We start from the raw sequence: 16,390 nt of genomic DNA on the forward strand, positions 1-16,390 counted from the left end.
TACCAAAATATTTAGTACAAATCAAGTACTGTAAAATACAAGTACATGTACCTAAATATTACAATTATTTTAAAGTAGAGAAATAGTTCTAAATATTAAAAGTAAATTTCCAGTACCGAAATAGTACCTATGCAAAAGTAGCTGTGTATATTAAAAAAAAGGAAATACAAATTTATATGTTTTCTTGTTAAAAAAATCGTTGAAAAATCTACACTATCTCCCCTTATATCACAGTTTATCTTTTAATATTTATTTTAAGTTACATGTAAGTTCCGTGACATGATTTAAATGAAAAAGTTAACTACCAACGGTTAAGTAATTGGTGTCCAAGTTAGGCCCGAATAGTGGAACACAACCTCCTTATCCTAACTGTGCTAACCAATTCTCTCTCTTAACCCTTGGTGTCCTGTCCTATGATTTATTGTTAACTTATAGATATAGGAAGATGTGGTATAGATCAAGGTACGGTCTTCAACACGGAGCCTATGTTGACACCGAACAGCAAACTATAAAGGGCCCTATAAAATACTAGTGTAAAACCATTCAAATTGGAAAACTAACGGTCTTATGATATCTATATAAAAAAAGAAAAGAATGAGAAACGCGAAACACACATATAAACCACATAAACAAACGACAACCGCTGAACATCAGATTCCTGACTTAGGACAGGTGCAAATAATTGCAGCGGGATTTAACCCTTTAATGGTACCCAACCTACTCCCTTTTCTAAAACAGTAGTATAAAATCACATTATATTTATATTCATGATCAGGTTGTTCCGTTACATACAGCCAAGACACCGCACTTACATGTACGTGTACTTTTGATGTACTAGATTTTTTTGGGTTAAACTACAAAGTCAGACGTATTTCAAAATACTAGAAATTAACTCAGCTCATTGATTAATCTAATCTGCAAAGTGCATTGATATATCTTATTTCATAACTGTCTTTTGATGTCGGAGGATGTGGGGATGTTTTGTTTTAATGCAATTAAGTAACCGCATAAACCCATGACGTAGTACGAATTATACGTCAATTATTCTGGTGATCTGTTGAATTAAATATTCTATTACAGTTTGTTTGACATGCATGTTTTTGTTACATCGACAAAGTTATGTAAATGCAATTAATAATTATATACAAACGTATTTGTTATCTTTAACTTAATCAACATGAAAAGGTAAATATATATATAAGAATGCGAGGATTTTACATGTTTAAGTAAATATGTCAGTCTGAAAGAGGCGTTGCCACTTTCTCATTCGTCAATCCTCGAATAAATACGCTACTCTTCTTCACGGAATCTGCCGAATTGTGACGGAAGGCCACTTTCTGTTACTTTGTGAAAATATTTTCGTTCAAACATTGAAAATTATTCATTGATTAGAATCTGATGTCGGAGATCAGAATTGAATGCACGGGTACATGAATGAGGGAACTCGTACATCCCTAACAACTGGTGAAAATCGCTATGCGATTCATATTTAGCAAACTGGACATGTTTAACGCTATAATACTATAGAAATATTAAGAAATGTTCTTTCATAAAATGTGTTTTTAAATAGATATGTATGTATGTTTCTTGCTCAATGTCTGTTTTGATCTTTTCAAATGATACTGTGCACTGTCACAATCCACTATACGGTAATGTTTAACTCCATACGATTTGCTTTGTAGATAAAAAAATCCTTTGCAATAGCTTTTCCAAAGAGTGTATATAAAATTAAAACATGTATATTTTACAGTTCACAGTCATGTTTCATGCAAATTAGATTACTTTAAAAATGGCATTTCTTTAATTTTGATAGCACACACTACATGTATTTCTGCTTCAATTTTTTAAAATCATTACAAAACTTTAATGAAGTGACTACTTGGCATATTGTGCACACAATTGTCTTTCTCTTTGAATATTGTATTTGGGCATGATTGTGCATGTTTTATTTTTATGTCGTTGGGATGTTATATAAAAAGTAAAATCACAAAAACAACTGAACTCCGAGGAAAATTCAATGGGAAAGTACCTGATCACATGGCAAAATCAAATAACAAAACACACCCAACCAATGGACAACAACTGCCATATTCCTGACTTGGAACATGCATTTTCAAATGTAGAAAATGGTTGATTGAACCTGGTTGTATAACACTAAATCTCTCACTTGTATGACAATCGCATCACAATTAATAATAGGGATAATGATGCGTGATCAAAACAGACACAATATGTAAAACTGTCACAAATAAAAGTAAACAGTCTAATCCGGTAGGTCACAGTCGTGAAAAGGGAACGGGATTGTAGTTACGACATAAGGAACATATCCGATATCATCTATATAACAGATATTCCATTGATGTATACCCCATTTCTACATATGTCGACCCATACAAACTCTTGACGAAATAAAGGGGAAACAATTTAGCCTGCATGTATTATATATACCTATAGCTATCGCTTCTCATTATGAAGAAATATGAAGACCACATATACCTGTCTCTATTGAGAAAAAGAAAAAAAATACATCAGTAATTTACAGCCTTTTTAATTTATTACTTTCACCAATTGATAACGTGGTAATTGTCAGCATTCTGTCTTGGATTTGGATGGCCTGACGTCACTTCATAAACATCTACTGGATGTCCACACAACTGCATTGCAATCTATAATAGTAAAGTGATATGGTTATATAAATATTTAATGCATTTTATATCATACCAAATCTCTTTACTTTTTGTTTATATTACTAGCTTTATCATATACTTAGACTAAATAACATGTGATTTTTACTGTATGAAAATAGCATTAAACTAACGTAAATTCCATATTTTTTTCGAACTGGTGCTTAGCGGGCTTAAATGAAAAGTTTATCACATGCTTCGATTGTTATCACATGCCTTTCCGTAACGTTACCGCATGGCATTCCGGTGATACTCGGCAAATTCTGGAAAATACACCTCAATGCTACGTTTTCTATGAAAATCATTACAAAGTAGTGTACAAATAAATTATGGTCGTTCCCTAAATGAAAATGACTCTAGTGGAGAGTTGTGTTATTGGCTATTGCTTTATATTGCACAAAACATCACTTTGTTACTAACTTTTTAGAGTTTCGGGTCCTTAATGCTCTTCAACTTTGTACTTATAAAAAAGAAGATGTGGTATGATTGCCAATGAGACAACTCTCCTCCACAAGAAACCAAAATAAAAAAGAAATTAACAACTATAGGTCACCATACGGCCTTCAACAATGAGCAAAGCCCATACCACATAGTCAGCTATAAAATGCCCCTAAATGACAATGTAAAACAATCAAACGAAAAAAATAACGGCCTTATTTATATAAAATTGAACGAAAACTTGTTTGGCTTTATAACTATTTTGATCTGAGCGTCACTGATGAGTCTTATTTCGACGAAATGCGCGCCTGGCGTATTACATTATAATCCTGGTATCTTTTATAACTAATTACTATATTTGGCAGAAAAAGACAATAGGACGTGTAGTTGCTGCAGTATAAATATCGATTTATGTTCAAGATAAATATTTGCATATCAAAAAATTGTTCTTCGAGATTAATACGGAGAGTAATACATACCTTGAATCCATTTGGTGTGCACTCAGTTATTATTCCGGCAATGTCAGTTCCATCTTCAACATATGTTCCAAAATCGAACGTTGCAATAGGTGTATAGTCAGGAATTCTATCACAATTTCCCATTACCTATGAAACATACATATCAAGTAAAAAAAACGCCATTATGATTGCTGGGATCTTGTAGCAAAATACAGGTTTTCGCGCTAATATTGATGACAAGATCTGAAATCGTCATGTTTGTGTCATTTTAAGTTGATCATTTATTTCAAGACTAATTATCTTAAAATATGTGAAGGGTGCCATTTAAAAGATTAAACTATAATTATTTTATATATATTTTAAATGCAAGCACGGAACTATTGTATCAATTTGGAGATATATACACCGTACGCAGGTACTGCTGGAATGTTGCTACCTAGAAATGGAAAGTTCACAATTGGAAAGCTGAAATCATCTCTTTTGTCGTAAAGTTTTGTTTTCAATCGACCCTCATTGTCAGTTTCTAGATGTAAGTCAAGATATGAGGGCGACTTAACTGTTTCTGTTGTATCCTTTTTTCTAGTTCAATGTGATAGATGCGTTCGACAAAGTTAGTAAGACGAAGCGCTTGAAACAAGCAACTTTTCACAGTTTCGTCTTAACGTTAAAACAAGAAATACATTAATATGTAAAAAAATCAAACAAATTATCAGTTCAATAGTTGATGATATACCTTTACTCCTTCTGACCATTCAGCTACGACAGGTGCCATACACGAATCCATGATTAGAGCCTCAGGGCGGCTGCGTGTACCATCTGTACACATACCAGCTTTAGCATTGGTTAATATTGTACCACGTGCCAAAGCAGTTACGAATGTTACAGCGTCACATGTTGTTTCTAGGAAATGACGCAATCAAACTATTTATGTGCCGATGTTATGTAGCATATTTAAAGTTTAGTGATATAACCAAATATTGATGAAATAATACTCATTTCACACCTGCAATTTTTCTTTGTGATTTTTTTTCTTTTCTTTTCTCATTGGTACATACTATGGGCGTTTATCCTTTTCATTTTCAGTTGAAACGTAGTGACTAGAGGTAAGTAAATGTTGCACTGTGAAGACCGCATGGTATGCTCTTTTGATTTGAAGTTATTGCCTTGTCTTGTAATTGACGTACATGTATACCCTACACTGCCCTTTTTTTTATCAATACCATTGATACAAATATGTACAGATATTAATAAATAATTCTGTAATGCATATTATTGTTCTACATGATAACAATTCTTTAATTCAAATATATGATTTGCATATCAACAAAAACGATGAACGATAATTGTATTTTCTATTAAATTGTTTTTACTCCGATAGACAGTGACCATTCTGGATTAAGGAAGACTTAAAAGTAAAGTTTGTGATCAGATTTACACACCAATAATGCCTGAAAAGAATTTCAATCATGTGAATGGGGAATAGAAATATGTCACTTTGGTTAATTCCGACCGGAAGTAAATTTTTTGAAAAAGTGGGGCAGTAAGGTTTGGCTTTACGTGATGTACAAATACGCTGCCACGTCCGGACAGAATGGGAATACACATTTGATACGTAGTGTAGAGAAATTGCGATGATGTCTGGTCATTGAGAACCCTTGAAATAACTCTTCAAGTTATCTATCGGTGACCTATTGCAAAGTCAATTTTCTGTTAATATTTATTATACTGTCCTTTTTCCGTGGCAGGAATTTTTCCCAATATTAATAATATTACTGTTATTCTCGTTAAATATTCTCATCCTCAACATGCATAAAAAATTCCCACTAGGCGTTTAGCAAACAACTGATAGAAACATTATTTATTAACAATGATGATGATTTTTTTAGTTGTATTTTCCCAGTTAAAATTGAAGGCAGAGAAAAAAAAATACCGAAGTCCTATGTGCTTAAAAAAAGGAAAGATTATGTTAACTGGCAAAATCAAACTTTATCAACAAAAAGAGTGAAAAGCAACTGTGATATTCCTGACTCGGTACTGGTATTTTCTGAAGAAAATGGTGGGTTTATCCTGGTTTACAGCTAGCCTGAACCTCCCACTTGTATAAAAATAGAATATTCCTAATTATTATTTGAAATTCTGCAACACTGTATATCATGGTATAAAACTTGATTAATGTTAGTATAGTACTCTGATTCAGATATTAAATGATAGTTGTTATCAATATACTTACTGACTGTTATTTTCGTTGCTTGTGTTGACGGAGTTAGAGTCAATGATGCTCTGGTTGTTGGTACATGTGTTTTGTAAACTTCGGTCGTTCTTACATGAACAGGTGTCGGTTTTGCAGTAGTTCGTACGTGAGCATGCGTCGGTTTAGCGGTAGTGTGTACATGCGCATGCGTCGGTTTTGCAGTTGTAGCTGCATGAGGATTATGACGATGTGCAAGATCTGGATAAAAAGAAAGTTATTTTATTAATTCAGATTCTACTTCACGACCCTGCTTATTACAAGTCACATTATATTAGAGATATGTTTGATTCACGACAAAAGTACTTGACAATTCAATCTTATACATGCAAAGCTAAATAAAACTTGCTAGGAAACGTGTGCTTTATGTTAGACTTTGTGTTATTTGAATGTAATTACGCATGACTGTTGAGACATCAAAGACATAGACAAATATGTAGTTAACCCATAGTTAATGACAGATTCCAAAATTATTTTCCTGATTTACATATTCCTGTATGCATGCAGGAATAGAGGTCTAAGGTAACACCTATAACATGGCGTTGTCAGTTTATTTTCGTCCCTCTTTTCTATACCTCTCTCAAATGTTTATCCATTTTTAAAGCTGCTTCTTTTTACTAAAAATTAAAATGCTGGCCACCTTTTTATTCGCGAACTGCTAATACGATCTTATTATATTATGTTAATATTATAAAATGTTCAACATAGAGTTATTCAAGTATAAATTAGTGCTATATCAGTTCATTCAAATGTGTTGGACATTTTCTTGTATGAAATATTTGGAAAGTGTTGGTATGCAATATCATTGATAATTACTTCATCAAACATCATTTGTAAAGAAAAAAAGAAGTTACTTCCAGCAATCAGATATTTACATACATTGTATTTATACAATGGGCTATGGTAAAGAAATGCCTAGCATGGCGAGCGAGATTTAAAACCAAATCTTACTTTCAATCCATCTCATTATTTCCACTCTGCATGCTTGGTTCATGTTTATCATGATATAACCCTCAACATGACGATCTAAAAAGATGACAGAAGATAAAATGAATTTTAAATGGTTACATTCATATGAGGCAATTTGCTACTTATTATTTTCGTTGACGCTCGATTGTAAAATAAGTCAGATGTGGCGAAACGTATTTTGATAGTTGCAACACATCTGCATTACATAGAAGACAAGGCTTAATTTAGTCTTTGGTGCATAATTTCTTTTATTAGTTGTTATTGACTTTGAACTAGCTGTCAGTAACTGCGAGTACTCTCAGATCTGTACTAGTATTTATTGTTGTTGGGATGTACAAGTACCCGGTCACTTCCAGTCTGTGTTTATGTTAGATGTATATCTATTTGTATCTATCTGATGAGTTAAACATTTTCAACTGATTTTTATAGTTTGTTCTTATGTCGTACTATTACACCATTGTCCAAGGTTAGGGGAGTGTTTGACGCCTGCTGGCATGTTAACCCCAGCCACATTCTGTAAGTGCCATGTCCCAAGTCATGAGCCTGTAATTCAGTGGTTGTCGTTTGTTGCTGCGTTACAATATGTTTTTTCCGTTCATTATTTTGTACATAAATTACCACGTTATGAGAAATTAGAAAGTTTTGTACGACAATTCCTGCAAATTAAAAAAATATGCACACATACAAAAGAGAAAAAAAATAGCAAATACTTGTTTCTAACAAAAGATAATGAATAAAAGAAGTCTATTTGTTTGTTAAATCCAGATTCAACTGGTCACTATTGATTTAGTAATAAAGATATTTCATTGACTTTTCAAAAATGAATTCATTTCCAAAACATAGGTCAGCAAGTCACATTTGTACAAATCTTCGTTCAAGTGTCGTTGAATTTAAAAAAAAAAAGTAAAAATGTATTTTAATCAATGGCGGACCAATACATTTTTTTTTTGTAAAAAGGGGGGGGGGTCCTGCGATTAGACTCTCTTATTTTCAATTAAAGTGAATAATTACTATTCTTTAAACATATTATGTTGTTCCGGTGGTTGGACCTCCACCCCTATTTTAAAATAGCTGGATCTGCACCTGAACATTATAAGTCAAACTACTTACAATCTGGATCTCTGTTGCTATGGATAAAAGCTTCGTCAAAATTACTGGAATAGTGGTGCCACTGTCCTAAAAAATATACAGAGATGTTTGAGTTTATATGTGTATTGATGTGCCTGTGCTTCTACTTCACTTCGTTAGAAAGGCATACACCTATATATGATAATAAATCTGTACATCATGTGACAATTGAAGAGACGCACGCATATTCTTTTTTTTTTTTTTTTTTTATACATAATGAAAATGCTTAAACGTAAGTTTCAGTCTTACAAAATGCCAACTCCTGAAGCAAGGTTGTCAACTATCCGGACTTTTCGGAAAAAAATAAAATTGTCCATTTTACCCATCCGGTTCAAAGAAAAGATAACTCATGTAAAATCATTTAAAGAAGTTTTTGTTTACCAAGAAACATAAGATACTACTTACTTTTCCTTCTTGCTGCAGACAAATCTTTATGGTAGATATCATGATAAAGTTTTTCAACAGCTGAAATAGAAACAATGGTATGTTTGTAAATGAATTATGAACCTTGCAAATTTAAGTAACCGTATACACTATGTGCCTCATTAACTTCTTAAATCCAGATGTTAAAGTTTGTAAATCCATATATGTTTATTTTTATCATTTATTTTCATATATTATACATACATACATTTTCAAATTTATATAATTTTCTTTAGGGTTTACAAGACAACAAACATTTGGTCATAACCACGCATACACAACAGCCTGCAATCTTCGGTGTTGTATAACTGAGGAAAAATAAGGCAATTTACCAAAATACTATAACTGCACGATAAAAGCATACCAAGTTGATTATCACTTAATATAGATAAAAGAATATGTCTTATGTGAGTCAAAGAGACAACTCTTCGTCGAAGTCACAATTTGTAAAATAAAAAAGGTCAAAGTGGGGTCTTCAACCCGTAGCCTTTTTTAACCGATCAGTTTTTATTGACCTTTTAATTGTTTAAAACTGGACATCTATTACTATTACAAAATGTATAAACTTAAGCATATTCGAAAAGTCCTGGACGAACCAATATCCACGAAACTGAAACAACTACACTCACCGTCATAATGCTTATGTGTAACCCATTCATGTAGCAGGGCAATAGCATCTGTTGAAATAAATGGCAAAATTGCATTTCTCATGAAATTAAAATAATATATCACAATAAAAACTTCAAATATTAATTTGCAGTAATAATAGAGGACAAACACACTGAATTTGTTTAAAAAATGATGTATAGCTATTGAATATATTTTCAGTACATCAAATACTTTTGTTTTATACTGATATTTTCGAGTTTGCATTGTTTAACCAAACTTTTTTTTTTTTTTTTTTTTTTTATCTAATTCTAACATTTTGCATAATTCTCCTTCTTTTGTCAAGTTTTCACTCCAATTAAAGTTTGTTGTTAGCACCAAGTTGAAAAACAAAATAATAACTAACCGCTCACTGCATATTTGTTTCCACTTGTTTTTTTTTTCTTGTTTTTTTTTTAACAATATGGACGATAAAAAACCATGATTAACATGTCTTGATTAGTAAATTTGGTCAATTAATAGACAGAATGGCCAATACTGTTCTATGTATAGCATATACACGGCCGACACTCGGCTAACCCGAGAGATTGGTCGGTTAATCTATATTGAGTATGCGGCTATATCGGCGGTTGGTCTGTTAATCGGGTTGGCTAAAGTCTGTTAATCAGGTGTTATCGAGAAAATCATTGAAAACTCAGCATGTTTCATTGTATAACCTTTTAAATATATGTTTATCATACAAAATATTTATGTCTAACAAAACTATTCAATGTACTGAATCCAGTGGTGTAATTATTATTTTATGTATTAAAGTATTCTAAAATTGTAATTAGTTGTACCCTACAACTGTTCTTTATTGAGCAGACGTTTGTTTTGTCTTTATCATAAACTTTATTTATTTTTCAAGCAATATCTAGATAATGTATTTAAAAAAGAACTTACGATTTTTCCTGTCTTCGTGATCACATGTTCCTCCTGTTACAAAAATACAAATGATCAAATGTGATCATAAATCAATTTGAATTTGCTTGGCTACATCAATATCTTATTTTTTTACTATTAGGGATGCAAACAACTTTAACGATGAACTCAAAGTGAAAAAAAAATATTTTAAAGTCGAGCCGATTAGTGTTAGTTTCGTCGCCATCTTGTTTACATATGTTGCAAACAGTAGTTCTGCCAACGTCGTCTATCGAAAATTAACATAAATATCGTCAAACAAGAGCCACCACTGGAAGCCATATCAACCAATTATATAAACGCATTCCAAAATATGCAAATCATGTAATATGATTAAAATAGGAGAATACGTTTAATATTAACTGTAATTTATATTATTTTGCACGCTTATAATATGTTAGACCATCAAACGAATATAAACAAACAATACTGGTTTATTGATAGAATTGTGTGCATACATAAATACATTGTTGTTGTATAAAACAAATATTCAGAGCAATAACAAACAAGTAATAACGATTTAACCAAAAGTCATTTTTTAAATACTATATAGAAAACTAAATGCAAGCCTCACTAAAACAGAAATTGTATCATATGATATTGGATGGAAGGCAGATACTTACCTGCAGTACACTAGATAATTTAATGGCCCACTTACCATCTTTTCCATCACCACTGTGTTGATCTAAAACAAAAGAATTTAAAGAGCCATTTAAAAAACTGTTACAAAATCCTTGTAATTTTCTTTTTATTGTTTTGATAGGCAAATGATGTAAATGTAAAATGCATGAAAAATCCAGCGAAAAATTAGCTATCAATCTTTCAATTGATTATATCTCAAAACCAAGGACACCATGGTCTTGCCATATTTTGTTTGTTTACCTTTTCAGTTCCATTATTTATGTACTATCGGTCTAATAATTATGAAACTAAATATGTCAAAGCGACACGAATGGCTCCGTCCCAAAAGGTTGAAAAATCGGCACAAAATCTGGAGGCGTATAGAAAAAAATCTGTATAACTGTGATATTCAATAATTTATCAAAATCCAAAGCCCGTAATTTCGGAAAAAATTAGTGAAGCGGAACGAAACTTCAACTTGATCTGTAACTCATCATGGTTAACTCACATACCAAAAATCAGCCCAATATCTGAAGGCGTTTAGAAAAAAAACTTCGTATAATGGTTTGTTGCGGAATGACGGAATGACGGAATTACGGAATGACGGAATTTCGGAATTACGGAATTTCGGACAAGGGTAAAACTTTATGGTACCGACAACTTTGTTGCGGGTCCATACAAATTATTAAAAAAGCGTACAGTTTTGAAAAGAAGGAGAGTAGCAAACATTATTCATATTATTTTAAAGGGGCCTCGGTGGCGAAGTGGTATAAGTAGTTCCACTACTGTATCACTTGCCAGTCAACATTGAGGGTGTGTTTCGAGTTGAGTTTGAACCCCGCACATGCGCTTGTACTCGACTCGTTATTAACTATGACTGTGAGTTTTCTTATCAAAGGTCGGTAGTTTTCACCGGGCACTCCGGCTTACTCAATATATAAAAACTGACCGCAACGAAACATCCCAGAAGTGGCGTTAAAATACCAGCAATCAATTCATCGTGCTGTTTTTCATATTGTTATATCAATACACATGTTATCGTAATCACACACTGATTTATATAAATTGCAACGTATACAGAATATGTGTGCCAAACTTGTGTTAAACCGTTCTAAGTATGACAGTGCCAAGCAAGCATTGTTTGACTTACACTGGCTTCCGATCAAAGCCAGAATTACATTTAAAATCTTAACATACATGTACAACTGTCATGTAGGTAATGCACCATCTTATTTGATCAATTTGTTAAATCCTCAAGTGTCGAAACGTTCATTAAGGTCGTCAGAGTCATCTATTGGTTGTTATGCAGTCCCATATAACAAAAAGAAAACTTTTTCAGATAGAAGCTTTAGTACTATTGGGCCAAAATTGTGGAATGAACTAGGTACAAATGTAAGAAACTCTGAATCTTTGGATATTTTTAAATGTCGGTTGAAAACATTGTATTTCCAAAATTATTTTGAACTTTTCTGACTTTTTTCTTGTGTATCACAGTATAAATTTTCAATTTTTGTTATTGTACATACATATTGTATTTTTGTTTAGTATTTTTGTATTGTATATGTCATTTATGTACAACGCCATTGAATACATATTGTATATGTAGAAATAGGCGTTTAATTAAGTTTTCATGTTTCATGTTTCATGTTTCATGTAGTTGTTGCTGCTGTGATTATGAAGCAAACGTTTAAACATACAAATGTAATGTATTAGTTACATCACAGTTGTGTGACAATTGGTTTTATACATATAGCCTACATAGTCCTAAATATCAGTGACAATTATCACTAAATTATCAATAAACTGTTCCGACACAATAATGTAAACTTTAGTTTATTACGGTTCAGCCTGATCTCTGCGATAACGGCTAGTAAAGAATAATGTGAACATACTTGCAATACTAGTCAATAGATTGTTCCATTTTCCTTGCCAGTCTTGTGAACTAACGACGACCAGTCCTATAAAAAAAACATAAGCACTGATAGTTAATAAACATTAGCATTATTTTGAATTATTTAAAAAGTACACTGGTTATTATGTCGTATCTACATTCCTGTCCAATGAAATAATTGAGCATTGAACTGAATTGTATCTGGGTTTGTGACAGGAGGGAGTCTATTTTTGTAGAAAAAAATACACAATTGAACTGTGCAAGATTATTGACAAATAAAGGATTAACGTATAACATTTATGTAGGTTATAAGATATGTTAATGAAAACAGTTTTTTTCTAAGAATAAAGGATTTTTTGCATTTTTAAATGCAATTTTGACTTTTCAACGTGTATACAATTTTCTTATCTACATGTACGCATACATTATATTACATGTTTGTGATCATTTATAGCCAATACCATGTGTACTGGTGATGGTGTCTAAGGGTGCCGCTAAATATCCCGATTCCAATAACACAGAAAACATTATTGCCAAATACTAATTGAAGACAAAAACAATATTAAATATCAAAGGTACCAAGCTTATAATGCATTACGCCATAGGCATAAGACTAATCAGATGCATGGACAGGTTGTAAGATATACAATTCCGTTTGGTAGTGTATACTTCATGTTTACCTCATTTGCGTTGTCCATTGGTAAATGTCAGTTTGATTTCACATTAAACTTAAAGATTAAACAAGACGAAACACCTCAATACACTGTGGTGAACTAAAGTGCTCGTGAAAGGTCAATAGTTCTTGATCTTCATTTGGTACCTGTATTACTCTTCGTGCCAGAAATTATCCAGTGAAAGATCGCATTGTTGTTGGAACAGAATTTTGAATCCACATGGGAAACTAATGCCAAACTGTTGTCATCCGAAGGGTTGAAGAAACCCCTAAACTTCAATTTGAATCTTTAATCCATGAAATCCGTTATCCTCATAAAATTAGTTCATGACAGAAAACGTAAAGAAGAATCGTATTACCTGTTCAATACTAGTAATACATGTACACATATTCATCAATTAGTTTCTTTAAAGAATATATTGATACCGGCAATTTAGTTTCATCAAGACAACGTAGCAATTGATCACCGATGGCTTGTTGTGTCTTGAACAAACCTCGTGTCTTTAGACAAGTAACAGTTTACAGAGACTGGTATAAGTAAAAAGTAAAAAAACAAAAATACTGAACTTAGAGGAAAGTCCATAATCACATGGCAAAATCAAATAACAAAACGCCTCAAAAACGAATGGACAAGAACTGCCATATTCCTGACTTGGTACAGGCATTTTCAAATGTAGAAAATGGTGGATTAAACCTGGTTTTATAGCGCTAAACCTCTCACTTTGATGACAGTCTCATCAAATTCCGTTATATTTACATTGATTCGTTAACTAAACAGACATAACAAATAAAATAGTCAAAATATGGATACATCAGTCATCATCGTATAACAATTTTAAAAGAAACAATTTAATAGAACACAAAAACATCTATCTACAAACACATTTATTGATTTGTGTGTCTGACGTCAGAAAATTTTATACGTCGCATAGATTTGTCGTTCAATGTGCATACACACAATTTTAAAATTTGCATAGACAATGTAAGCAGATAGGGTTAAAAAAGTATGTAAGAATAAATTTGAGAAATAGACCGAGATTGAAAATAGTATAAAAGTATATAGAATTTATAAGAATCCACAAAAAGTTAATTCCACTATGCGATTGAATGATTTTGACGTTTATGGTTCAACGTATTTTGTAATTCACAATAGAAATATATCAATGACATAAAATAGAACAATATCATACTGTCGGGATCTTTTAAAGTACTGAGTCACGTTATAAGAACAAAAGAAATACAAAAAATAAGTCGCATATTCAAAACACGCCACCAAAAAATTGAAGACAATACAAACACATTGACGAGATGTATAAGTACCGAGCCACGTCAAACGGATATTACATAAAACAATTCAACCGGCAGTAAAAGTAATATTAATAATAGAACAAAGACAAATGAAAGAACTAAAAACACGTTGTTAAGGGGGCTCCTGGGTATAAATGATTTTTTTTTTCTAATATAGGATTTCGCTATATTTTTTCATAAATGAACTTTATCCTATACTTAAAAGAAAAATGAAATAAAAAAAAATGGGGTCACCGTTTGTTTAAGCTAAAATCTGCCTCTGGAAGAAGCATACATTTTTGTTAATGTCCTTTTTTTCTGTTGAACTAATAGGAGAAAAACAGGAAATATTGAAATAAAAAAATAACCTAATATAAGAAATCGCTTAAATTTTACAATTATTTAGTTTATGTACAGCTTATTTGAAAACAATAATAAAAAATGTAGGTCACCGAAGAGTTAAAAAAGATATTTCAAATTTAAGGCCAAAAAATGGCATTTTTGCACCAAAGGGAGATAATTTGGAGCGTTTTCAATTTTTAAAGTCATCTGGGGCCAAACCAAATCATTTTTTTGGGTTGTTTTTTGTACCATATCATAAAGTAACAACTAATAGTGTAATAAATAAAATTTGTAATGAAAAAATAAAGGTTTAATTTTTTGCTAAAATTTTTGTACCCACGAGCCACCTTAAGATGATAAACAACATCAGTACGCAGAATCTATACATCAAGACCATCGTGTATTATTTGTGAAGTTGATACGGAATATTTATCAACAAGGTCTTAGTACCTTCCGATGAACTTTTTTAGAAAAAGGACGAGACGGTCTTTGACATACCCCTGGTACATCAACTTTCTACTCAGACACCGATGACATTTTACAAAGTCTGAATAGGAGCTGCAAGCTCTTGAATATCGAATAATGTATTACTGCGTGTCTTTTAAGACAAATATATGTCTCAAGATGTTTATATATAATGATAGACACGCCGTATATATGAGTAAAAACATTCATCTTGTCCGTTTATATAATGGACCGACATAAAATGTGCATAATCCCCTATCTCAATATTTTTGTTGCATTAAAAAAACCTAAAAAATAAAACAAACCCAGGACCCCTTTAAATAAATATCACCACCAATCGCACGAAACAGGAAAATAACACAAATGTATCAGGATTACAATTCAGTACGCCAAACGCGCGTTTCGTCTACATAAGACTAATCAAAATAGCAAGGTCCTCCGTAGCAAAACATAAAATATTTCAATTAAAAAAAAAAATACGTACCAAATGCACATATGATTAGAATGCTTACTCCTTTCATATTGGTTAGTAGGCTGTGGAAAGGTACGTGAATAAATTTAGATAATGATATATATGTGGATCACATGTACATATCAGATAACGTGAGGTTTTCTTAAGGAAAATCGTGTTTAATAATTCTGCGAACTTAGAAATGTAGTATACTATTATCTAAATTTGGCATGCAAATTGGCGCAAGTTTTATTTAATTTGTACGTCAGGTAAATAAAATATTAAACAAAATATACGAATTTCACGAAATAATTTTATTCTGAAAAAAGTGAGATTGTTAAAAATATGTGCAATCTGTTCGGCAGAGTTCACCCGACCTGTGTGGAATGAATTCTAGGCGTACAAGTCTGTCTAGAAGGTTTATTTGACCTGAATAAAAATTTTCCTATTGACCATTGTCAATACGGAAGAGTCCGAGTTGATCCGTTTCTAAGTTACTTAAATTAATTGGTCAATTGCATTGGTTGTATGGAATGATTGTAAGATGTACTAGTTCGTTTAGTCGCTTACATCCTTTGTATCCTTTGTACTTTAGTGTCGTAAGTATATCGCTTGTGATTAAGTCTGATTGAAGATTTGATTAGCTTTTTTTAATTAGTAAAACATTTGGGTCACTTTTGTATCAAAAGAGGGTTAAAATCACAAGAGGGACTTTTAAACTCATAGATCGAAAACAAACTGACAAC

At 32.0% G+C, this 16,390-nt stretch overlaps 1 protein-coding gene across 3 annotated transcripts in view; it reads right to left on the minus strand.

Moving 5' to 3' along the window:
- Positions 1-2,531: 2,531 nt before the first annotated feature.
- LOC143055008 (uncharacterized) overlaps positions 2,532-16,390 on the minus strand; it is a 45,674-nt gene continuing 31,815 nt past the window's right edge. Inside the window, exons 1-12 of one of the 3 annotated variants that reach the window (XM_076228129.1) lie at positions 15,678-15,774; positions 12,428-12,493; positions 10,573-10,599; positions 9,897-9,929; positions 8,978-9,025; positions 8,331-8,390; positions 7,908-7,973; positions 6,780-6,854; positions 5,811-6,029; positions 4,314-4,480; positions 3,602-3,727; positions 2,532-2,666 (exon numbers count right to left, since the gene is read on the minus strand). In XM_076228129.1, the coding sequence (XP_076084244.1) occupies positions 2,562-2,666; positions 3,602-3,727; positions 4,314-4,480; positions 5,811-6,029; positions 6,780-6,854; positions 7,908-7,973; positions 8,331-8,390; positions 8,978-9,025; positions 9,897-9,929; positions 10,573-10,599; positions 12,428-12,493; positions 15,678-15,714 (1,029 nt within the window). In that variant the 5' untranslated portion in view covers positions 15,715-15,774 and the 3' untranslated portion in view covers positions 2,532-2,561. Of the gene's footprint in view, positions 2,667-3,601; positions 3,728-4,313; positions 4,481-5,810; positions 6,030-6,779; positions 6,855-7,907; positions 7,974-8,330; positions 8,391-8,977; positions 9,026-9,896; positions 9,930-10,572; positions 10,600-12,427; positions 12,494-15,677; positions 15,775-16,390 lie in introns of those variants that run through there. The other 2 variants (XM_076228130.1, XM_076228131.1) reach the window with 2 other exon arrangements.

The sequence above is a fragment of the Mytilus galloprovincialis genome, chromosome 12 (assembly GCF_965363235.1).
Source record: "Mytilus galloprovincialis chromosome 12, xbMytGall1.hap1.1, whole genome shotgun sequence".
Lineage (NCBI taxonomy): Eukaryota > Metazoa > Mollusca > Bivalvia > Mytilida > Mytilidae > Mytilus > Mytilus galloprovincialis.